General features: G+C 42.0%; 1 protein-coding gene across 1 annotated transcript in view; it reads left to right on the forward strand.

Annotated features, from left to right (window-relative positions):
• col12a1b (collagen, type XII, alpha 1b) overlaps window positions 1-24,501 on the forward strand; it is a 160,396-nt gene extending 135,895 nt beyond the window's left edge. The window contains exons 62-76 of the mRNA XM_078274565.1: window positions 5,313-5,471; window positions 6,662-6,739; window positions 9,882-9,968; window positions 10,797-10,850; window positions 11,998-12,093; window positions 13,263-13,316; window positions 14,448-14,501; window positions 14,603-14,656; window positions 15,034-15,105; window positions 15,199-15,234; window positions 17,207-17,273; window positions 17,371-17,556; window positions 18,369-18,437; window positions 20,652-20,822; window positions 23,094-24,501. Coding sequence (XP_078130691.1) covers window positions 5,313-5,471; window positions 6,662-6,739; window positions 9,882-9,968; window positions 10,797-10,850; window positions 11,998-12,093; window positions 13,263-13,316; window positions 14,448-14,501; window positions 14,603-14,656; window positions 15,034-15,105; window positions 15,199-15,234; window positions 17,207-17,273; window positions 17,371-17,556; window positions 18,369-18,437; window positions 20,652-20,822; window positions 23,094-23,098 — 1,242 coding nt within the window. The 3' untranslated portion in view covers window positions 23,099-24,501. The remainder of the gene's footprint in view (window positions 1-5,312; window positions 5,472-6,661; window positions 6,740-9,881; window positions 9,969-10,796; window positions 10,851-11,997; window positions 12,094-13,262; window positions 13,317-14,447; window positions 14,502-14,602; window positions 14,657-15,033; window positions 15,106-15,198; window positions 15,235-17,206; window positions 17,274-17,370; window positions 17,557-18,368; window positions 18,438-20,651; window positions 20,823-23,093) is intronic.
• The last annotated feature ends 1,629 nt before the right edge of the window (window positions 24,502-26,130 follow it).

Genomic DNA, 26,130 nt, shown 5'->3' on the forward strand with positions numbered 1-26,130 from the left:
CCTCATTTACACTCTTGGTGTACTGCTGCGGGCCGGGACAGCCGTGCAACAAAATCCCAAAGTTTCACAAGGATCCATAAGCTCTTCTGAGAGGGGGCAGAGCGCTAAATAATGCACTGCAGTCCCTGCTTGGGAAGCTCGCCTGGAAAATATTGGGTCACTGCTATTGCTATTAAACAATTACATCAGAACGGCGGAGGAGCGCCAGCAGGAAGGCGGTGCTTCTCCGCCATCCGTCTCTCTGCTGTCGGCTCAGGAGGGGTTTTGGAGGGCAGGCGCTCGGTCTGGCCTCTGGTAGCCCACCACAAGGGAGTTCTTGCTGCTCTGAGGTTTGGTTTTACCTCCCAGCATGCCTCTTCACGCTGCAACTGCTGGGCAGTCAGTGTGAGCAGGAAGTCTGTCTCTCATTGGACAGTATTTCATGTCTGTGATTTAGATATCACCTGCTCTACTGTGGCGACAGCTGCTCCTCTGGGCAGGTTTAGCCATGATTTATTTTTGACGCAGAAGGTATTTTTCTTCGTCGTCTTCTTCTGCAATCTCTTTCTGCCCTCAGGCAGGAAAAATGAAAGCTAGAGTGGAATGGAAAAAAAGGACTTTTGAGTAAATATTTGGGTTTTAACACAAGACAAAAATCTCAGCTCCAAATTAAAAAAGGCTTTTTCAGAAGGGAAGTTTCTGGAGAAACTTGTGGACACGTTTGTTTCAGTCGTGATGACTTTCTCAGGATCTTGAGAGAGAAAGTGATGCAGAATTGATCCCTGAGGGTGAAATAAGTCCTTTACCTGCCCTCATCCCTCCCTCCCCAAACCTGGTAGCTGTCTGGAGATCAGTATCAAGCTCAAGGATGCTGCTGCAGGGAGGACACGTTTGTCATGAAGGCTGCAACCTTTGATTGTTTTCCCTCTGAAACCCTCAGGCGATAATAAAACGGGACTGAAGAATCGTTTTGTAAGCTTAAAGATTTAAAAGCCTGCCAGACAGTGGGGCTGGAGAACCTTCGCAGCTGACTGGGACATTTTGAACTTGCTGTCAGCGCATTGCAGAATCATCATTCATTTAGAAAGTCTGCTCAAGCCGGATGTTTGAGTCTGTTGTTGAGCCAGATTCTTTTGGAGATGTCAGGGTCCACCACATCACCGTGTCTGACTCGGCTAATCCTCCTTCCCCTCGCGACATTTTACCAACCAGCTAACTCGGCACAGTATGGATCAGTGAATTCCTCCTGCAGATGTGCTCGAGATCTGTTGTGGATACCTGAAGTGTTTCTGAGCATCTCTTTGGTCCAATGGGACGAAACAAGGATTAAAGTAAAGATCCTCCTCGTGAACTCTGTGTAAACTGTGAACGATCTGCGCCAACTGCAGAGAAACGGATTAACAGTCCTGCCAGTGACTTTCGATAGAGACTCAAAGAGCAGCAACGAAAAAACAAAGTTAGGATGTAAATATGCTTTGAGTGATCATCTGCGAGATGTTTGATCCAGAGGGCAATTCAGAGCTCAAAGTTTCAAAACAAAGTAATGAGATCATTTAGATTATAAGATTTTTAAAGTCTTAAAATTGTATCAGAAACAGGTAAAAAATGAGGAGAGACTTGGATTTGGGTCAGGCTTAAAAGAGCTTGATCAGGACATTGCTAGTGCCAAGTCGGCAAGAAAGAGAGAGAGAGATGGGGGAAATAATGCTCCTTCACTTCCCCGGTCCAGAGATTTGAAACAGTGACTCGGGCAGAGAACAGATGAGGCCAGACAGCTTCAGGACGACTGCAGATGCATTTCTCCTACTGACCCGAGGTTCCATCTGCAGGGTGTATGACCTCAGCAGCATCGATGGCCACTTTCATCTTGACTTGTATAAACATCCTCCTATTGCAGCCTGTAACTCAAACAGTGCTTCCAGACATCAACATTAGTGCTTAAACATTCCTTTTTGAAGAATGGTAGAAGCAGCAAGTGGTACTCACAATAAGACGAGAGAAAATAACAGACTGACTTTCTTTTTTTGCGAATTTTTAACATACAAAACATAGAACATACAATTTTAAAGACAATTCAACAAAATCGACAATAAACCAAATCCAATCCAAACCAATCTGACATAGGATAGGTACCCCGGTCCGAAATTCCTGGACCTTATCACAGGACCGTAGGACATGAAGTAATTGGTCGTTTTCCAACAATGTGGTGTATATTTCAGACCAATTCTAAACAATCTGGAGGGAGTCCAATAGAAGGACGGACTGACTTTGTTCTACATCCATGTTTCTAATGAAAAATGGACCTGATGTGAAGTGTTTTACAGGCTCGTTAAGATACTTTTGGAAAGCACCTTTAAAGGATAAGACTAGTGTTATTCTATATTTTTCTTACTGGCAACACATCCCATAAAGACCCACACCAACAACGTGTTAGTCCGTCTCTCAACACTTTCCGACTTCCTGTCTGTGGCTCTCAGCTCCAAAGCCCATTAGATCCCACTCTAGTTTTTATCAAACAAACAGGAAGAAATAGTGCATTGTTGGGGACTATTTTCAGTGGTGGATTAATCCTAATTTGGTGCTCTCGTGTTTGCAGCAGCAGAACGGTGTGTGTGACGGTGGTCGCAAAGTTGCATGAAATAGCAGTTGAAATTTAATGTCAAGTTTAATTTAGATCAAAAATCGAAACCCAAAGTGAGGCTCAAAAGATTCCCAGAGACGGAAGAACAACTTGGAAACTGAATGAAATTCTGTATTGCGCACCGCCTTTATTTTGGCGGGTCGAATGCCAGTAATAGCGGATAATATCAAGAGGCCAATACATCAGTTTGTGTTTTACAGGAACAGTGTATCAGAGTTTCCTGTAAATCTCACAGGATTTTCCAGCCTGACAAGAATAAAAATGTGAGTGAGAGCCATGGACCTGATCACATTTAAATATTGGCAAATTCAGTATGACCATATCATTGCTGTTATTGGATACTCTTATCCTTTAAACTCCCACAGACAAGTAGAGCTGCAAAGATTAATCAATTAAGTGATTAGTTGTCAACTATTAAATCAATCGCCAACTATTTTGATAATCAATTAACCGTTTGGAGTCCTCTTTTTAAGAAAAAGCAAATTGCAGCTTGTTAAATGTGAATATGTTCTAGTTTCTTCTCTCCTCTGTGACGGTAAACTGGATATCTTTGAGTTGTGGGCAAAACAAGACATTTGTGGACGCCGTCTTGGGCTTTGGGGAAAAACTGATCGACATTTTTCACAATTTTCTGATATTTTATTCAAAATAATTTAGTTGCAGCCCTACAGACAAGTGTAAGGTGTTAAAGTTTTGAGAGTGACACACTGAAACTTCCTCAGTCTTCCTCATCTGCTGACTTTTTGAAAGCTGCTGAGCATCAGATAAAATGCCTGAAAAAAGTGTAAGCGGAAACACGGCTGTGCTTCTCTCCTGGACGTCTCAGCGTGTCTGCTCCCTGCGGTCTGTTAAACATGACTCTGCATTTCCGCGGACGCTGACTGACCACAAGCAGCAAGCCGCGGCTGCCAGCGGGTTGGCCCCTTGGCTTTGCAAAGCAACGTTTTTCCCTCCTTACAGCTGGACTCGTTCTGACTGGCTTCGAAGAATAGTTATTGTAAAGGTTTACCGCAAAATTACATCATGAGGAGATTTGGCGAGGGAGATCTGAGTTAGGAGAAATGCATTGTGGTATTGTGTGTGTGAAGCCACTGCTGCCTCACTTATTTTACAGTTAAGAGTTGAAGTTCTGTGAGATCCCTCTATGTGCCTTCCAATGAGATGAGAAGGAAGGAATTTTGGGAGATTTGGCTTCCAAAGATGTCGTGCATTTCCAGTTTTTTTTTTATGTGGGAAAGGGAGGAATCTTTGAGATGTGGCTGTGCAGAAAAGATCAGCAAAGATATAGCTGCTGTTATGAAAGGATGCTTCAGTCCGGCCCCGATACTGACCTTATTAAGTAGATGACATGATGAATCCACAGTAAATAGTTTTCTTTTCCTGCTCCACATAATCTGCTGTCTGAATCAGTGGTGAACTAACTAAAACATGTGAAAGTACTGCTTCTACCACGTTCAAATGAAGCTGGAGACAGCAAAAAAAAAAAAACCCTGCTGGCTAAACTATTTAAAAAAGCGCGGGATTGTTCAGGACACCCCCGTCTGTCGCTTTCACGTCACCTTTTGGTATCGGCTCAGCTTGCTTGGAACCTCAACTGAGGTGGTACTAAAAAAAAGTACCTGTTAGCAGGTACCAGGTACTTTTTTTTCGTAATGGAAAACCAAAAAAGGCGAGTAGAGGCGAGTCGAGCAGGTACCATGTAATGGAAAAGCGCCATTAGTGGAAGGGTGTAGCATTGACCAAGGAAGAGCCTATTACGTTTTGGAGCGGATCAGAATGACGGGGCCGATACACAAAGTATTTTTCACTTTCGTTAACAATACGAGATAGGCCATGGTCTTGTGCCCTCCTAGTTTACAATAAATCTTTAGCAACTGGGGGTAGAAAAAACACTTTGGAAGAGCTCTGTAAGATGTTTGGAATTTTGCTTTTATTTCATAAGGAACGAGAAGAAATAAAGACAGGATGCAGGAGCATGCAATTAAAATAACTAAAGGCAATTAGATGTGGACAACGAGTGCAGCGTGGACTCTGATCCTCCACCAGTAATCTTACTATTGTTTTAGACGAGTTGAATGTGATGGTGTTCAGGAGTCAGCGTTACACAGTGTGACCAATCAGAACTATCACCAGATTTCCTGAGTTCCGCTTTTGGAGTTGGGACAGAAAAGTGTTGTAATGTTACATCAGTACTGGTATGCTTATGAAGTAACCTCTTTAAAATGCTTTCCCGTTTTCCTGGAAATAAAAACGCTGGTGATAAAAGCTGCAGTATTCAGGGCATTTGGCATCTTTAAATTAGAGCACACAACAACATGGGAAATGACTAACAAGGTGAATAAGGTTCATTTTGTTGTAAATTCCCAGATTGCGAATAGCTACAGGAGTTCAAAGCATTGGATCCAAACTTCCTTCTCTCTGCAGCAGCTCTGATGGAGTAGTTATTCTTCTGAATGAATAGAAAGAAGCGCTGGTTTTCCCTCTCTTACATTCCAGCAGTGTTTCAATAAACAGAACTACAGCGGAGACGACAGAGCACGTCCTCCCTAAGCTCAGACTCTTAACCTAATAATTTGCAGGCCATCAGGATAAAAACCAGACATAAGACTTGGTCGTAGAACAAAGAATGTGCCAATAAAATATACTCTCTCCTTTTTTTTTTTCTTCTTTCTTCCTTCCTTTCTCTCTGAAGCTCCATATCCTGGTTTCGTCCACCGGCGTCAAACTCAACATCGACTGCCAAGAAGTGGCTGAGAAGGAGATCAAGGAGGCTGGAAACACATCCAGCGATGGCTACCAGGTTCTGGGCAAGATGTCCAAGTCCATCGGCTCCAAAGGAGAATCAGCAGCTGTAAGTCAACTCTGATCCTGCTGTGCTCACACAAACAGGAAAGGAGGAAGGAAATCTTCAAGTGTGAATTTGTAACGGATTTTACTTTTATTTGTAAATTTGTCTGTCTAGTATTTGAATGATGTGCAAATGCCCCGTGGAGGATTATGTTTGACAGTCTGCAAATACGACAAAAACCCAAACAACAGTTGAAACTAAATCAGATTTCAACTGAGCAAAACCACAAGAGCTGACCTGCTGTAGTAAATGCAGGTGGCTCACCATGCAGATGGGAGACCACACGCGCTTTGTAGCAAAATGTGATTAAAGCAAATCATGTGCACACATTTTTACCAAATGTAACAAAGCGTAACGTCAGAAAAGCTTCAAAATATGTTGCCAGTGGGGACTGCCCTGTTCGAAGAATCATGGGAGCTGCAGTTTTTGAATGCCAGCTAAATAAATGTTTTAAACGATTCAAGCGCATCTCCCCCAGTTGAGAAGTCATTCTTCTGACCTTGGTGTGTTTATGAGCTTTAAGTCGTAATGTGGGGAACAACATGGACACTACAAAGAAGATATGTGGCATTTTATTGTTAAGTGCGTCAAACAACAGCCGGGAGCTCATTGTTCCAATTATTCCGACACCACATGAACGCAGCATAACATACACATAACTTGTGATAAAACCGTTTAAATGATTCCCTAAAGTTGGTAACTTGACTCAGCCCCATGCACAGCAGTGTTTGCTCACCTTAGCTAACATTAGCCGCTGGTTGGACCCGAATTCAGCCTTCTCTTTGTAAGATGAGTGTGATTCACAGTCAATTTGAAGCAACACTTAAACACGTGATATTGTTGTAGCATCCTTGAACTCCTTCCCAGCTCTCTGTAACATCAGTTCATGTTTAAAACTGAACACAGCTCAGTGTTTCACAATATCAGCAGTTATCTAACGGAATCAGGGATTGAATTTAATCAAAATGGACCTTTTTAAAATGAACATAATCCGCACGGGTTGTTCGGACGTCAACATGGCTGCAGTATGAGCCGTTTCCTGTCTTTTTGGGGCCGATGGGAGTCGGCTGTGCTGCGTTTCTCTGCTGTCTTTCTATTTGACTTCTGGGAGCTGTGAAGGGCGTTTAGAGACACATGTACCACAACACCATGTCCATGTTTTCTTTTTGTTCCCCTTCTCTCTCTCTCTGCAGTTCCAGCTCCAGATGTTCGATATTGTCTGCAGCTTGGGCTGGACCAGCCGGGACAGATGTTGTGACATCCCGTCTATGGTAAGGGAAACACGGACACAGGTTCTTTTAACCTAACAGGCTTAACATACAATAACCTGCAGCCAACAGTTGAATGGCAGTACATTTTTGTCTGTAGCTTCGACTTTAGTATCCAGATAATCAATGTGCTGGGAGGAGCATCTCCTCTGCTCTTTAAATCCATTTTTATTACAAAATATAGAAATGGGTGCTGGGGTTTTTGGCCTCTGGACTAAAGAGTTTCCTCTCTAAATTATTGGCTAAATAAAGCAAAAAGTTTTTGTATTTTCAAGGCCTGATTATAGACATATGCTTTCAGTGCATGTTTGTTTTCAGTTTTCTAACCTGGAAGAAAATGCCTACGCTTGTGGCCGTAGTTAGATCATCCTGATATAATGAGGCAGATTTAATTTTAAATACTCATTCCCGAGATTATATCTGTGTTCAGCAGCTCTGAATCCCCCCCCCCAAAAGAACTCACATCTGCTTCTGTGTAAGTGCATTTTTTTCCTGTTTGTTTTGACATCTGTGGAACATCCTGGATGTGTTAACTGATCATCTTACAAAAAAAACTCTCAGGCCACCTGGTTTTTCTCAAACTAATTCTACATACAGGAAAGCATCTACACTTTGGGACAATGCAAACACGTTTCAATGGCACATTTTAGTTGCAGATAAGAGCGGAAGTAATCCCAGCCTCCTGAGAGTTAAAAGGCAGATGAGCGTGTTTGTTCTGAAACAGCCAGCTGCAGGTCCAAACAGCTCTGACCAGACGGACTGTGTCCTTGATTTTTCAGACTTAGCAGCAGCTCAAAAGCACAAAGCAGCATAATCAGAATCACATAATCAGAATCACAAGTGGCTCGAATCAAAAGGGGAACATAAACAGCATATTTTGTGATACACAGAAGTGTGAGCCAGCTGATACATCTGATGAAAGTACATGAGGGCGTGAAATATGATACGACTTTCAGGATGCAGAAGCTGCTAAGACTGCTAAGGTTTTGGCCTTCATTTCTGTTGGAAAAAAATAAAGAAACATTATGATTAAACTTGACTGCAAAAAGACAAGCACATCAGATACGTTCAGTCCAACCCTAATATCTTCCCAGTTTACATGAAAATAGAGACTTAAACTGTCTGATGTAGATGTCCTTTGACCGGCTGTACTTTATGTTGTTAAGAGCCACGCATTTTTACAATGGACAAGTTGTTTCTGTTCACTTTCAGTTTCCTAACTAGTGTTTTAACATAGGATCTGGAGCAGTATCTAGTGTCTCAAGTCAATATGTTTGTTTCTGATCCTGTCTCATTGATGTGTCTGTCGAGGCTCCAGTTTAGTATCAATTTGGCTGATGTGTGCAGATTCCTTAATTTTTTTAATTGGGTTTCAATAGGGATGTAATTATTACACCGCCATTAATTGAGCACTTTGGCCACTTGAGAGGCAACGAGCTGTAAACATCTGACAAACAGTTGCCTTTTTGTGGAAGAAATACTCAGATCCTTTGCTTAAGTAAAATTAGCAATAACACACTGTACATAACATCTGTATGTACGGTATATTATTTTAGAAACTCATTGTAAGTTTTCTGTGTAAAATTGTAATCTGAAAGTAACTACAGCTGTCACAAATGTGGAGTAGAAGTATAAAGTAGCGTAACATGAAATGCTCCAATGAAGTACAAGTACACCATAATTGTGTGAAGGATCGTACTTGAATAAATGTACTTTATTAAGCTGTATGTGCAGCTGTGTAGGAACGTGATTGAATGTATAGCAGGGTGACGAGAAAGGAAATAGAAAAGCTGAAGAGACTGATTATAATCTGTAGGCAGTAACAAACATAGAAAAGTTCCCTTCGGTCTTCATCTTTTCTTCCCCCTTACATCAACTTCTGGTGTTTCTCAAGACCCCAGCGAGGCTGAAAAGAGAGGGACATTTGTTTGCATGCAGTTAAATATTTGGGCAGCAGTGACAGGATGAGCGTTTTTAAAATGCAACACAGTGCTGGCTGTTGTTTAGTGGCTGGCCTTTCTCACGTCTGTCCCAGCAGAGATCTCCGGAGACGTCGTAACAAATAAACTTGCTTTGTCTGAGCGCAGCATGTCTGCAAGTTGGACGTCCAAAAAGATTTTTGAAAAGGATTCAACTCTGGTGAATTATTATCTCAATTGCTGCGGAGCGAAGACAGCTGCTTGATTGGGCTGCTCTGCTGACAATTATTAAATGATCCAAACTGAGGCGATAACCGTGGAAATATAGAGTGGAAATAAATATATCCAAAACAACATCGGGTGCATGTCTATTTTCCGAGTACTTTTTAGACCTTGCGCTGATGCTTAATTACTTCCACTTGTTAGGATAAAATGTAACAAAGATTAAGACATGATCATCAATAATCTTCATGTTGACATGTATGACAGGAGGCAAAGAAATGAGATCCAGAGGGTCAGTGGAGAATCCTAAAAATAAGCTTGTGTGAGTATTTGTTCAAAATCAACAAAACCCAAACTTAGATTTCATTAAATCAGTGTCTCTCAGTGTAACTAGTTTGACCAGGCAGTTTAACTTCCTTACAGTATCCGTCTCTTCCTCCTTGAAAGTCCTCCTCTCCGGGAGTTCGACTTTCACTAAAGCTTAATTTCACGGTCGTGCTGAATTCTCTGAACCAGAAAATGTGCCTCCTTCAACGGTCAAATCACCCAGGGTGTTGTCACTGTGCCCACAGATTTGTTCTGGTAGCGGGAAACATCAGATCACAATCTTGGCTCTGCTCGTTGTCTTGTGCAAGAGTTCAACCTACAGAAATGTCTGAACCGTTTAACAGTGACAAATGCTGAAATATTTTTCAGGGACAAACTTGAATTCTGTGTCACACTGGTCTATACTGTTTTAAAGGGAACACTGTAGATATGATCGACACCTTTTCAGGACGCCCACTCACAGTTTAGGTCTGTTAAAGTTTTTGAACCGTGACTGCATGAATCATCTGCTGCTAATGTTGCGACACGGACACGGGTGCTGTTAGCTGTTAACCCCCCCCCCCGAGGGAAATCAGATGAGACTTGGAATGGATTTCCTTTGGCTCGTACGATTCACTCAGCGACTGTCTGTATACTTCTGTTGTTTCTGATTGTTGTGCTGTTTCCTTCTCCACCAGAGAGATGAGCTGAAGTGCCCGTCTCTTCCCAACTCCTGCACCTGCACCTCCGCGGGCTCCGGGCCGCCGGGACCTTTGGGACCGATGGTAAGAGTCAGTCTGGACAAAAAACATTAAACGACAATTCTGTAACATACCGTATTGACAGAGGCTGGAGGCCACTATCGGTTGCAACTTGACCGCTGACAGTTCTGTCAGAGATTCGGGTGCGTTTACTCGTAGTGGGATTTTCATGCTTTTAGTATTCAGTAATGGAACAGGTTTCCACTGCGGTATTCCTACTTATATGAGAGTAAAAGCTTTCCCCTGTCTGGTTATTTATGGGTATTTATATACTATATGTTGTACACGGGAGAACATTGCCCCCTGAGCCACAGTAACACTGGGAAGCTTCTTCTCAAAGCCTTATGAATTGTTTTAAGAGAGGGGAGAAGGTCGACCTGTCTGACAGTCAATGGATAAACCTTCAGACTCCCCTCTGATCCCCTCCTCCTTTTGTTCTTGAAACTACATATAGCATTGAAACACTCTCACACCTAAAATCTCCACTTACCAAATAAGATATCAGGACTGAATGTAAGATTAATTAGCATGTTAAAGGCCTGAAAAGTTATTCTCTCAAGCAGCTCCTTACTGTAAGTGATAGGATCCTGCACTTTTTTCTTCTTTTATATCACAAGTTGGAAGATTTTTCAGGTTACTTTCAATCGAATCAAACTAAACCCACACGGTCCTGATTAACGTTAAACTCTTAATAAATAATACCTAAAGTTATTTTTGTGACTCCACTACTTATCAGGAACTTTTTTAAGTGATATTGGAATACTTTAGCCCCTGATATTTTTCAGAGTTGACAGATGCACATTCTGGTCTCGTCTTTGTTGTGTTAACGTGACAAATGTTCGTCTTCCTCAGGGTGCCCCTGGCAACAAAGGTCCCCGAGGTGAAAGAGGAGATGCCGGTCCCGCTGTGAGTACCTTTTTATGAATTATTGAATTAACACTAAAAAAAGGAAATCCCTGAGAGTTTGTTCTGCGCTGGATCACTCTTCAGCTATCAGCCCTAAAAAGATAGTTTAAAGTACAAAAGCTTTGAAGACAGCGAACACATCTTTTTAGAGTTTAGATTCTCTGCCCGAGCTCAGCCCGAGCCAGGCCGTTATTTTCCGCCACTATCTTCGGGCCAGGCTGGGCCCTTGATCAAGCATTTGTGGTTTTTATAATCATTACTTTATTAGCCTAATTGGGTGGGGAGAAAGCTATGCCATAATCAGAAATATTATCTATATAGGCTATATTTAGGCCAAAGTAACAAATGTGTCCAAAAAGTTACACAAGTTGGACTACAGTTACAAAATGCAACACGTGTCATGCGCAGAGTCTCCTCCTCTCGCACGCATCACACCGTGCCACATGGTGTAGCATCACACCGGGCCTGCTGGGCTGTATGGTGGAGCATCACACCGGGCCTGCTGGGCTGTATGGTGGAGCATCACACCGGGCCTACTGGGCTGTATGGTGGAGCATCACACCGGGCCTACTGGGCTGTATGGTGGAGCATCACACCGGGCCTGCTGAGCTGTATGGTGGAGCATCACACCGGGCCTGCTGGGCTGTATGGTGGAGCATCACACCGGGCCTGCTGGGCTGTATGGTGGAGCATCACACCGGGCCTGCTGGGCTGTATGGTGGAGCATCACACCGGGCCTGCTGGGCTGTATGGTGGAGCGACACACGGGGCTGCTGGGCTGTATGGTCATTGGATGATGAACAGACACATGAAGCAGGCTCGCCGTGGCAGAAAAGATGATAGTCAGCCTTCATCGTCCTCTTCTGTTACTTCTCAAGCATGAGGGCGAAGCAAGCCCTCACAGAGAAGGGCTAAGGGCTAAACTCTAATCTGATTCTACTTATTGAATGAGTGTTTTTGCCTTCTCCTGCCTGATATGAAGGGTTCTGTTCGATCTGCAGCAGCATTCCTCGTCTCCTGTTGGTCTTTTCCACTGACTGCAAAAGTCTTTTAACCTGACCTGGGGCGAGAGATATTGGCAGATATAAATAACAAATTCCTCCCGTGTTCAAACGTCTCTTATCTGACTTCTTGCTTTATTTTACAGGGGCCGATCGGTCCGCGTGGAGAGAACGGACCACCTGGGCCCATGGGTCTGCCCGGCCCTCAAGGACCCAGCGGGCTTTCGATTCCAGGAGAAGCTGTATGTCTCTAAACACACCAAACACAAACACACACACCCACTCCCTGCGATGCCCTTTTCAGCAGCTAAACATAAATCCAGCGTTACTCGTCGCACCGCAGCAGGGATTATTGGGCGATTTATTATGAAGGGAATTTACAAGCTAGGGAGTATATCTGTGGTGGAGATTCACATTCCTTCATGTCTGAGGGAAAGAAGTGATACCACAAAGACCTGAGGCCTTAGTATCAGTGCATGTTCATAAATCACAGTTTGGCTTTCCATCTATGAGATGAGACTGAGTTTAAACCATCTGTCTCCAGGAAGGTCACACAAGATAGCACTTTACTTAAGTATCTGACTTTCCACTCTTGTCTATATTCATTTTACAGCTATAGTTACTTTGCAGATTGAGATGTAAACATGTAAGACATACTGTTAGGGCTGATATGATAGGGCGGCTGGGGTTAGAGATTACACAAGATGTATGGGAATAAAAATAAGACTTTGCAGCCAAACAAAAGCACATTCATAACCGGACTGTCCTTTCAAATTTAAGGCTATCACGACGACAGAAGGAACCCCATTTTTAACCTGTATCTGGATAATGACTTAATGAATTTACACCTGGGGTAAATAAGCGTTATCTCAATTCTCTCTGCATTGTGATCGGATCTAATTATGCAGATTAGGTGGGTGGAGGTGTCAGTAAGATAACGTAATAGACAGAGGCTACTTTTCAGCATCCTGACAACGTCACGGTTTATGATTGTGAAGGAAATCCGAGCCAGTGGAGAAGCTTCTTTGCACTCAGTGGTAGCTCTCTCAGGTTGTAGCAGAGAAAAGTTGCAGTTACAAATCTGTCTGCTGTGGCCGGGTTGGCTCAGTGGGTAGAGCAGGCGCACATAAATTATAGAGGTTTATGCCTCTACGCAGAGGTCTAGGGTTCGACTCCAACCTGTGACGATTTCCTGCATGTCTTCCCACTCTCTCTACCCTTTCTCACCTGCCCTGTCCATTAAAGGCAGAAAAAGCCCCAAAAAAGAATCTTAGAAAAAACAAGTGATTTTTAAATTGGATGAATTGTTTCTGTTGGATGCGGTAACATGCTGGCAGAACACGTGGCTTCTAAATCTCGTGTTATTGTTCTGTTCTTCATGAGGTTCATTCATGTTGTTTTCTGCCTTCAGGGCCGCCCTGGACCAAAGGGAGACCGTGGTGACTCAGGCTTACCTGGACCGAATGTAAGTGCAGCTCTGGCTGAAAAAAAATATTTTTTTAAAATTTTATTTTATTTATTTTAACAGTGACAAGGATAATTCACAGATTGACTACTAGTCTGGCGTCCGTTCCGACTCAGACAGTTCTCCAGCTAGGGGGGGATTCAGAGAGAAAAGAGGGATTACGTTTCAGAATATTACTTTTAAATTCCTGCAGAGAAGGAGCCAAGAACAAGTCACCCTGATTAACAGCGCTGGTTTAGTGTTGGCCTGCGGTCAGCTGCTACATCCTTTTGGAGTTTTTCTTCAGTGGATTTTCAAAGAACCCTCCCTTGAATGCAGAGTGAAGCTTTTCTTCTTTACATGGACGTAGGAGAGATAAGTGTTCCCGCTTTTAGCCGACAGAGTTGTGATTACACAAAGATTTCTCAGAAGCAGGACTTCAGGACAGTCGAATAGGATTTGGAAATTTTTTGTTTAGGGTTTCCCCAATTGTAGTGGACGTGCTCAACTAGATTTGGTTTATCAAAGTCACTGGCTAAGCAACATAGGACAGAACATAAGCACAGCAGAGACATCAGACAGCTCGGACCTCTGTGTTCAACTATATCTTTAAACGTTATGGAAAGAAACAAAGTTTGCAGATTTCATACATCTCCACAATTCAAATCGACGGCCGGTTGTCTACCTGGAAGTGATTTTTGTCTCAGTGTGACGTCATGGTGATTCAGTCTATAGCTTCATGCAGAGCTGCACACTATGGAGTCATGACTGACTGATCATCTCTTGTTTCAAACAACCTCAGTGAGTGTAACTCCACGTGGATGTTGTTGACGGAGCGGACTGCAGGTGAGCATGTTGGAATAGATGCTATAGCAACATGCATTTAATGACTTGCAGACCACGCAGGTTCTGATTTATATTGGCCAATAAAACAGATCTGGGATAAATTATGTTGCCTATAAATCTGATGCCGAGGCATCAAAGACCAAAGAGGATCGGTAATAAAAGTAGCAAGCAGGGTTTCTGAGCAAATGAGATTTAGTGTTCGACACGCAGACATCCGGTGCTGAAACAAACCAGTTTGAGTGTTCGGTCGGAGCAAAAGGTGGAGGAATGAAAACGCAGCTTTGATCCGTGTTGTTGTGTTTACAGGGTTTACCAGGTCAACGCGGTGCTGTCGGCCCCATCGGACCAGCTGGAGTCAGGGTGAGTACGACGGGCTGCTTTTAATAGCAACCATGCTCTCTGAATCCATCACACATCAACAGTATCGGCTCGGGTTCTCAGTCTGGATCTTGTATTTCCAGGGCCCTCAAGGAAAGGAAGGAACAGCGGGACCCAGAGGCCCCGCCGGGCCCATGGTAAGAGTTTTAAAGGTTTGACGCATGTACGTATGCGCTGTTGGCCGGGCAGCGAGGCGCGTCAACCCAGCCAGTGCCTTGCTCAAGGACAAACTGGCATTGGTTTTTGGGAGAGCAGAAAACATGACTCACACACATTTAACAAGCTCATGGTGTTGATTGAACTCCAATTGTTTAACAAGCTCATGGTGTTGATTGAACTCCAATTGTTCTGATAACAAAGAAGATTTTTATCGAAACAGATCAACAAAGGGCTTTGTGCTCTGAGCAGAGAAGAGGCTTTTGTTTTTTTTTATTGGTTAACAACATAACGATTATATTCAAGCTTTTGTTTTCATCATCTCAACCTTGTGGTACTTTTCTGTGTTGCCTTGCAGGGACCTCCAGGATCTCCTGGAGTACCAGGTAGCGCAGGGAAACCAGGGAACCCCGGAGACCCTGGTGTTAATGTAAGTGTCCTCGCTGTCATGGCGGCTTCGTACGACCAGCCGGAGTTTAAATGGTTTTCTGACAACTGAGCGGTTTTATTTGTCTGTTTTTAGGGTGCCGTCGGTCCAAAGGGAGACAAGGGAGAGAGAGTGAGTACATCTGAACTTATTTAATGACTTTTCTGAGAGGATCACTGCACTCCAAAAATCATACATGTATCTAATTTTATCAGAAAGCTTTCAGTCGCTGACAAATGTTTGACAAAAGGGAACCTCAGATCTTGTGAGCTGGGCTTTTTTAATGCAAGTACTCATGGGAAATGTAGTTCACAATCAAATTTCCAACACACAAGAGAAGCTCCACAGATACAACATATGAATCATTCTACTGCACGGTTCGGATCGACTCACTATTTTTGGTACCAGTACTTTTCTCTCTTTGTTTCCCACTGCGGATAGTTCTCTTCTCAGTGTAGGCGGGATTTTCAGCTGATTGCCATAGCTACTCCGCGTGAAACTGCCATAACAATCTTCATCATGACACTCGCTGGATCCTTTAATCAGCAACCAAACAGAGGAACGTCTGCACTTTGTCAAGTGTACGCTGTAGTTTTGCAGGCTGCCATTTGTTATGTTCTGGGTCGAGTTAATAAAGAGTTGCGGTTGCCATTGACGGTAACTTGGCTATTTAAAAAAAGGTGAGTTTGTGCGGAATGACTCATGTCACACTAGTAGCGAGTCTCTTTTTAAAGATTTTTTGGGGCATTTTTAGGCCTTTATTTGACAGGACAGCTGAAGACATGAAAGGGAAGAGAGACGGGGAATGACATGCAGCAAAGGGCCGCAGGTCGGAGTCAAACCCGGGCCAGCTGTGTCGAAGAGTAAACCTCTATATATGAGAGGCCCGCTCTACCAACTGAGATATCCGGGCGCCCGTAGCGATTCTCTTTGACCAATCAGTGGTCTGCAGTAGGGCTGTGCAATATATCGATATTATATTGATATCGTGATATGTGTCTAGATATCGTCTTAGATTTTGGATATCGTAATATGACACAAGTGTTGTCTTTTCCTGGTTTTAGAGGCTGCATTACAGTGAAGTGATGTACTTTTATGAAGTTACCAGACTGTTCTAGCTGTTCTATTATTTGCCTTTACCCACTTAGTCATTATATCCACATTACTGATGATTATTTATCTAAAATCTAAGTGTGAAGATATTTTGTTAGAGCACCAGTTGTCAACCCTAGAATATCGCCGCAATATCGATATCGAGGTATTTGGTCAAGAATATTGTGATATCTGATTTTCCAGACTGATCTCATGAAGTGGCGTATGTATGACACGGCAACTCGTATGCCATTATTGGTGTGTTATCAAGACGCATACTCGCTTTTTAGCATGTTTATCAACGCTGTTTGGCCTCCATTGACTTACATTAGCTTGTGATTGCGTGTGAAGTGACGCCGTAGCGAGTAGTATGAAAAGGCGAAAATCATAGGGAGGTTGGTCAGGGTGGAGGATGGGTCAAACACAGGACTTTCACCCAGGAGACCGGGGATCGCGTCCCGCGAGTCACATTTCCTTTGTTCTTCTTTTCCTAAATCCAACCTGCGTGTGACGTTTCCTAAACCCGACCGTAGCCTCGCGATAACCCGTCACGTGGCTTTAGAAAGTGGCGTGTGTGTTTACGCTGTGACGTTGCAGACTGCCGTCCGCTGTATAGAGTGTAGACATACACGCGGATAGCTCAAAATGCGTACAGATAACGCGCCACTCGGCTTTAGGAAAGTGGCGCGTATGTTTACACAAAGTCATGATGTCAGGTTGGATCTTCTCCCCATCTCCTAGTCTGCAGTGTTTTAACTCCACCTGCTTGGCTCACTTGGAACCAAAGAAAGAGCGAGTTGAGCCATGCAGTGGAAATGCAGCAATACTTTAAAACAAAAATTTATTATGAGATTAATCAGTACAGAAAGGAATCAGGAAATGAAAATAATGCGAAGGAAGCGAAGGAAACAAACATCAGGAAACAGAGTCCTATTTTTAAGGAAACAACAAACTTTTCTGGTAAACCTCTGGAAACATGTCTTCAACTTAACTCCGTCTTCTTTGTCCGCAGGGCGACTTTGCTCCTCAGAACATGATGCGATCCATTGCCAGACAAGTTTGCGAGCAGCTAGTCGGCGGTAAGTTTGGAAGCGTTTGTGGCTCCAAACAGTCTCTGATGATTCAGAGAGTCCTGCCACTTACTGTTCTCTTCCTGTCTCTCCTCTGTTGTTGCAGCACAAATGACTCGCATCAACACATTACTGAACCAGATCCCCAACGGCCAGTACCGCAGCAACAACCAGGGTCCACCAGGGCCTCCAGGGGCCGACGGCAGTCAGGGACCCCGCGGAGAGCCTGGCGCCGCAGGAAGGAACGGTTTCCCTGGAAGTCCAGGATCACCCGGCCAGCCAGGAGAGAGAGGTACGAGTGTGTGTGTGTGTGTGTGTGTGTGTGTGTGTGTGTGTGTGTGTGCGCGCGTGCATGCGTGTGTGTGAGTGAGTACTTTAACACAGTTTAATCATGAGGACTGGAATTATCATTTACACTGCAGCAGGATTATTTAAAAATCAGAACGAGGCCTCATCACTAAACCTTCAACAAGTTTATATTTAGTGTCTCCTGAACAAAAGCATAAAACTAAACCACAGAATTCCAGATAAAACTATCTGTGCAGAAAATAGAGACGATAAAGCTGCATCACATGAAGTTGAACACACTGGAGGACGAGGTTTGGTAGAAGTGGAAGCTTTTATGCAATAAGTTGGGTGTACAAAATCTGAGGGTTGTTTTCCTCCTCAAATACTTTATATCACTTATTCCACTAGAGAACCATCAGTGTGTTTACAGCTCGACGAAATCTTCAAGTGATTCCTGCCAGCCAGAAATCTCTCAACATCTAACACTTAAAGTGCAGTAGGACGTGTTTTTATCGGTTAGAAGGCCGAAACTTTGAATGAGAGATGAAACCATGAGGTTAAAGTGAAGGGTGTTTACATCCTTGATGAGGAGTCAGAGTGTTTTAATATGAAGCACTTCAAACTGGTTTTAAAAGTGGACCCTTGATTATGATTATGTGAAGAAAAGCTCTTATTGTGGTCCTCAGTCCTCCACGTCAGCCTGTATCAACACTAATTTAGGATGCCGTTTGGTTTTGGGTTTTTATCATTATTAATGTAGAACTTTAACAGGAATATTGTGAGCAGACAGATTGTGATCCTGCGTGTTTCCTTCAGGTCCTGCAGGAGAGAAAGGTGAACGAGGAACATCAGGAATCGGACAGAAAGGGCCGAGAGGACCTGCTGGTATGTCTCCCACTTCATTTTAATCTCACTGTCTGCGGCGCAGGCTGTTTGATTTCACTCAAGAAAAAGGGGTATTATAAAGGTTCAAAACCAAAAACCTTTTACAACACAACTGTAAAACCTGTTCAGTGGTAACATAAAGTGCCTGCTGTTAAACATGCAAAACCATACATATGGACTTGTAAATTGGGTAGAGTGTTCGCCCCAAAACCACAAGGTAGGTTCAATCCAGCCAAGTGTCAAAGTGTAAAAACAAAGACTTTGAACCCCAAGTGCTCCTAAATGAATACTTTTTTTAAAAGTTATGTTTCTAATGGTGCAACCACAGAATCTGATTAACCAAAAGTAAAAACCCAGACAGACAGTCTAAGGCTACATTCAGACTGCAGGCAAAAGGGGCCCAAATCAGATTTTTTTTGGGGTCCAGTGACCAGGTCAGACTTCACTTTACATTGCCCCATGAGGAATTCTAAGGATACAAGCCTTCCGTCATCGCGCAGCACCCCCCACTGAAGCTGCAGCTTGTCCTGCTAAAATCAGCTCAAACAACGACCACAGAAATCATGATGTCATTGTGCCCGAAGGCTCAGCGCAGCTCCGCTAATCACACATCCATCCAGCAGCCCCACCGCTCAGCCCACAATCCAGTCTGAAGCACACAAGGTCAAGTTGTGGAAACAGCGGGAGTGGAGAGGGAAAGGTCCCGGAGAAGGAGGAAGTGGACAGCAGTGACTCATTCATTCACAACATATGCTGAGGAGGAGGACGAGGAGGACCGACAGGGAACCTTTCCAAGCCAGCTTTGTCCGTGTCTAGACATAACGCAGAGAGGGAAAAAGCATCAGCACATTCTTTTTCCCCCCCTCTCATAGTTTAGTTTCTTTTCTTTTTTTTTTCCCCTCTATGTTCCAAATGTTATGCCCGAGACTGTCAGCAGCAGTTACAACAGCTTTTAGTTTGTTTTATTTCCAGCTGAAATGTGAGCACGATGACACAGAGCCATTCATTATCTGGTTTGGTTTAGAGATCACCAAACACTCCCTGGGGTTACAACAATATAACATAACCGTCATCTCTGAAATAACGAGCGTTATAAACGCTTTTCTATTGTTCAAATGATCATAAAAACCCAAACACATGGAGGAGAATCACTCAATGTTTCAGAGAATCATCATTTTTCAAAAGCAAACTTGCTCTAATAAAGCTTCTCAGACTTGATCAACAGGCTCTGCAGGCCAAGTTTGGATGATTTCATCTTTAAGTTATTTGATGGACGTAGGTGAACGTTCCAGTGTCTTGGCACTCTCTCTTCTTCAGGTCTTCAACTAACTATTTTCTTCATTAGTGCTTAATCATTTGGTCTATAAAATAATGAAAAATGGCCTAAAGCCAACGTAATGACATTAATATCACATACGTGAATGAAACGCAGTAAATCCTCCTGACTGAGAAGAACAAAATGTTTTCCATTGATGCTCCAAAAATGCTTTAAACAATGAATCAATTATTGTAGTTGCAGATACATTTTCTGTGGATCATTGTTGACTAATTGATTAATTAGTTTCAGCTCTAGTAAAATAAATAATGCTTTGAATCTCGTTTTTCATTTAGCTAAATGTGCCATCTTTCTGGCAAATGTTTCTTAAATAAGTTTCTTTTATTTAAAACTGTTGAAGGCTGAACCTAAATCAATTTGATAACTTTTGCTATACATGCACACACACACACACACATATATATATATATATATATACATATATATATATATATATATATATATATATATATATATATACATATATATATATATATATATATATATATATATATATATATATATATATATATATATATATATATATATACACCAACAAAAACTAAATGTAAAAGCGATTAGGGCAATCTTTCACCTTGTGTTCATTCTTGTTGCTGATCTTTCTCTGAGTCAGTCCTTTCACTTTAATTTGTAAAACCAATAATAAACCACACACAAAACCACAGTCGTGTGCAGCTGCAGTAGCAGCATACAACAACTAACCAACACTGGCCACACAAGTGGTGAACATCGGCCACCGCCATCTGGGAATTTGCAGAAAGTTCAATGTCGGTCAACAAGGCGAATATCAGCTATGATTGGGTGACTCCGGCCTTATTTCCTCCAGTACATAATGTGTACAACTGTCTGTCGTTTCCCCCCCCCCCCCCCTCCCTCAGGTCCACCAGGAGAAAGCAGGACAGGACCCACCGGCCCTTCAGGCTCTGCCGGACCTCGTGGTCCCCCCGGACGTCCAGGCTACGCCGGAGTCCGCGGGCCTCCTGGACCTCCTGGATACTGTGACTCTTCTCAGTGTGTCGGCATTCCTTACAACGGCCAGGGATACGGAGGTACGTAGCTACAGCTGCACATTAGCCTGCTTTTATTCAATAACATCTTGCTAATTAATCAGCTGGTGTTGGGTTTTTCAATTTTTGGGACGAAACCGTAAAGGAACACTCCAACATTTTTGTCTCCGCTCTAAATCAAATGAGAACATGAGTCCAGTACAGAGACAGCAGGACGTGTTTAGCCTAGCTTAGCACAAAGACTGGAAGCGGGGGAACTGCTAGCCTAGCCCCATCAAAAGAGGAAAAAGTAAACCGTCCAACAACTTCAAAGCCGTCTGATATCTTTGGTATCAGATCAAATGGGTGGTGGAGTCTTGATAAGATTGTCCCCGATTTAAATGAATATCTTACATAGTTAAAGCTATTGAACGGCTGCTTGTGTTGAGACTATTAATATTTGAATGTCATATAGGTATTGAGAATATCAACAAAGAAAACCTGTTTACTCTAATGAAGAAGATAAGACATGTAAATCTTCCTTTGGGTGGAGCTAGTCTAGCACGTTCCATCTGCTCCCAGTATTTGTGCTAAGCTAGGCTAATCATGGAATGAATCCATCTCAGCACCGGACACACACCGATGAGAATGATCCACTGGTGCTCCTAAGTTTATGAACCCATGCTAAAGTTGACTAAAAAGAGGAATAAAAAATCATCTTTTGGAAATTGATCTTAATGCCTTAATTAAAAAAAGAGGAAAAATCCAACCAAAGGACACCAGTTTTCTTTGTGACTGAATAATGTATCATAAATAAATAAATGTTCTTCCTTAAAATACAGGGGGGATAAGGATACACACCCCTATGTTAAATTGGCATGGTTTTATTTCAGTTAGCCTAAAAGCTGGTTTGATTTGCATTGAGAGATGATTTTATGGAAAGTACCCCATGCCAATCTCTAGGTATGGTGAAGGGTATGAGATGATGTGGGGGTATGGTGAAGGGTATGTGATGATGTGGGGGTATGGTGAAGGGGATGAGATGATGTGGGGGTATGGTGAAGGGTATGTGATGATGTGGGGGGTATGGTGAAGGGTATGTGATGATGTGGGGGTATGGTGAAGGGTATGTGATGATGTGGGGGTATGGTGAAGGGTATATGATGATGGGGGGGTATGGTGAAGGGTATGTGATGATGTGGGGGTATGGTGAAGGGTATGTGATGATGTGGGGGTATGGTGAAGGGTATGTGATGATGTGGGGGGTATGGTGAAGGGTATGTGATGATGTGGGGCTATTTTAATTCCAAAGGCCAGGGGACTTTATCAGGATCATAGTATCCTGGATCCATGAAATAACTGGCCTTTCAAAATAAAAGTCTGCCTGCCTCAATGGGAATTTAATATAGTGTATATACTGACTCACCGCCTACCAAGAGCCTGGGTCTGTCCCATGTTTCTTCCTAAAAGGGAGTTTTTCCTCACCACTGTCACACTAAATACCTGCTCTTGGGGGGGGTTACTGGAATTGTTGGGTCCTTGTATATTATAGAGTGTGGTCTAGACCTACTCTATCTGTAAAGTGCCATGAGATAACTCTTGTTATGATTTGATACTATAAATAAAATTGAATTGAACTTACTTATGCCCCCTGTATTTTAAAGAAGAACATTTATTTATTTACGATACATTATTCATTCACAAAGAAAATTGGGGTCCTTAAAGGTTGGATTTTTCCTCATTTTTAATTTTATTAATTAAGGCATGAAGATCAATTTCCAAAAGATGATTTTTTTATTCCTCTTTTTAGTCAACTTTAGCATGGGTTCATAAACTTAGGAGCACCACTGATCTGACTCTGGTTAAAGGCCCTCATACACTGTCTAATACAATCTTGGGTTAATTTTTATATTTTAATGCCAAAACTTAACATTTTGAAAGCAGGACTTCTACTTGTAACAGAGTATTTCTACACTGTGATATTACTATGTTTACTGTGTAAAAATAAAACCCCACTCAGCCAGTATACTCTGTCACATCATGTCTTTTTCAGGTTAGTTTGTAGGTCGTAGCAGCAGTGGCTTCACAGTGTATCAGGGATTTAAGACGGCAAAAAAGGATCTCCCAAAATGTTGGAATGCTTCTGGAGGATTAACGCATGTGTGAAAAGTCACTAATCACTAGAGACACTCGAAAGTTGTTTATTCGCTCTTCTCTGCTTTGAGCTCACTGACACCTTCCATCTCTGGCCTGTTTCAGGGTCACCATAGTACACTTTCTATGCCGCCTATGCTCTTTCTGCTCCTGTAACTGAAACACTCTTTTGTTTAAAAGGATAACCGCTGAAGGAAACCATTAACAAACTATGCTGAAAAAAACAACACAACAACAAAGAGGGAAACTAACAACGACTCACAGCCAGTAGAACAAAGCAGCAGCAGCAGCAGCAGCAGCAGCGGTGATGACACCGACCTGTTTAGTGGCCTGTTTGCATCTTGAAGCCAAAGACCAAAACAAAGAAAACATTGTGTTCATTGGAGGAGCATGCACCCAACAACAACAACAACAAACAACCCAAACAAATACTAACAAAGGTGGATTTGTAACAGAGAAACCTGTGCAGCATCACCACCAGCAGCAGCAGCAGCAACAACAACTCTGTTAACAGCATTTCTCTCGAGGAGACATGTAAATAAACTAATTTGTGCATTGTAAATGATGTTTCAATCAAGCCCACTTCATTTAGCTTTTAACATCTGTAGTTTTAAAGCTTGTGCCTTGCAAATCAACAACCTGCTGCTTGCTGAATGCCAAACAAAAACGCCTCTTTTTTTTTTGGTGTGATTTTTGGTTTGTTTTACTGCCCACGTGTTTGTAGCCGTTTTAAACTGCTCAGGGCCACACTCAATCACTTCTGCACCTGTGAGCCTGGATGTTTAGATTTGCCACTTCTCATTTTTAGTTTTATTTTATATTTTTCACCCAAACCAGCTATACTGTATCTGTAGGTTATATAAAAAATACTAACAATGCAGTCCCAAATGTTTCTCCAGGCTGGTGGCAGAAGAACTTGACTTTTATGTAGAAAATGTTTTGTTTTATTTTGTAAATGAATGAGTTGTGGGGGAATGACAGCGGTGATAATGGTTGAGTGACTAACGCCTTCTAACATAAGGGAAAACATAACCACACTGAGAGGGTTAGCAGGGGCGTGTTCAACCTGATTCCACACCCGCTAAAATCTGACAGTTGATTGGCCAAATTCACAAGAGCTAATTAACCAATCAATGTTTACATGCACTCCTGATTTAGCTTACTAGCTTTCTTTCAGCATCAAGAATTCAAAAGAAACAGTGTGATTTGAACTGTATAACTTGTAAGTAATCATAATAACCTGCAGCCTGTTGCACTAAGAACTGCTGCAATGTATTAGTAAGTTTCACACAAAATCTAAATCTTTAAATAGAGAGCGACATGTGATCCTAAGAGACTAACTAGTGATGTCCCCAACTGTACAGTGGACACGCCCCTGCTCTTTACTAACCATCAGTGCTTTAGCCAGCAGTCACACAGACAAAACATTTTTGTGCATGTCGAGACAAACTGACAAACGTATGCTCAATTGGCCCAAACGCTATCTCCGAGCAGGCCAATATCCACCTGAACCCGACACCCCAGTAGTCCCAGAGCCCGAGGAGGAAGAGCTGTCGAATAACCAGCGTCGAAAGAGATCACTATCAAGAAAGGCATCCAGCAGGCTAACATCATAAGACAAGCCATGTTCTTTTTCTTTATTTTTCTTTTTTTGTCTTGTTCAACCGGTTTGTTGTTTGGATTTATGCACATTATACACACACACACACAAAAAAAAAACGGGGTTTGACACCTCGACTATTGGAAAAAATACCTTTAAATGCCTTAAAACGTATGTGAATATTCATTTTTGTGGCAGGTGAAGGGTGTGGACGGAGGGGAGGGAGTTTGGGCACGAGTGTTTAAAAAAGATGGAAGAAAAAAAAAATGTTAAGAATCCATGAAAAGAAAACAACCTGTGAGCTTTCTTTTTCCACTTGTGTCTTTTGCTTGTAACATATTTGCATCCAGTTTGTTTTAACTAGCAGTGTTGAACAGTGCACTCATTGTAACAAAGCTAAAGAAAAAAAAGACAGAAAATGTTTGTTCACAGATCATCCAGTACATTAAATATAATCCTTCTCATTAAGTGTTGTCTTCTAACGGAGGTTCAGTTTCATTATGGCAGTTAAACACAGCTTTCATTTTGTATCTCTAGACTTAATATTTATCAGTTTTCTTTATTCAGTCACAGCTCATTTTAACAAAAGGTGGAATTGCATGTCTGTGGTGTATATTTAGTACATGTTTTTTGTTACATTTCATTTTGTTTTAATCAGAATATAGTTGTTGTAATTCTTGTCATTTTCTCAGTATCGAATGCAGTCGAAACCTGCGTGCAACACTATGGAAGTGGTATTGCTGCTTCATGTTAAAACTGCAGATTGTGAATTCCACAGCCTTATTTTCTTATTTATTTCTGAAAACAGAAGAGGCATTTTTCAATAAAACTACTGAAAATTTACATCTGTGTGCTTTTTGTAAGTATTTCCTCAGAAGTCTGCACAGACTCTGTAAGGGACAGCGGGAAGAAAAAATAAATATACTAGTACAGGCAGTTCAAGGATTACTCAGTCATAGTACAGTATGTTGAATAAATATCACAAGAAAAAGTCATAGTTTAGTGTGCCATAAAAATATGAAAAAGTCATAGTATGTCATGAAAATATCACCAAAAAAAAATCATAGTACAGTATGTCCAAAAAATATCACAAAAAAAAAAAAATCATAGTATTGCACGTCGTAAAAACACGAAGAAAGTCATAGTATAGTATGTCGAAACAATATAAAAAGTCATAGTATAGTATGTCAAAAAAAAATAAGTCATAGTATAGTCTGTCAAATATCACAAAAAGTCATAGTATAGTATGTCGAAAATATCACAAAAAGTCATATGTCGAAAAAATATTACAAAAAAGTCAGTGTAGTATGTTGAAAAAATATCACAAGAAAGACATAGTATGTCATGAAAATATCACAAAAAGTCATAGCATAGTATGTCGAAAAAATATCACCAAATAAATTCATAGTATGTCACACAAATATAAAAATCCATACTAAAGTATAGAGGCTTGCAAAAGTATTCATACTTGAACTTTTCCACATTTTGTTACATTACAACCACAAATGTAAATGTATTTCATTGGGATTTTATGTGATAGACCAACACAAAGCAGCGCATTATTGTGAAGTGGAAGGAAAATGATACATCGTTTCCAAATTCTTTTCCAAATAAAAA

Source organism: Sander vitreus, chromosome 18 (assembly GCF_031162955.1).
Source record: "Sander vitreus isolate 19-12246 chromosome 18, sanVit1, whole genome shotgun sequence".
NCBI lineage: Eukaryota > Metazoa > Chordata > Actinopteri > Perciformes > Percidae > Sander > Sander vitreus.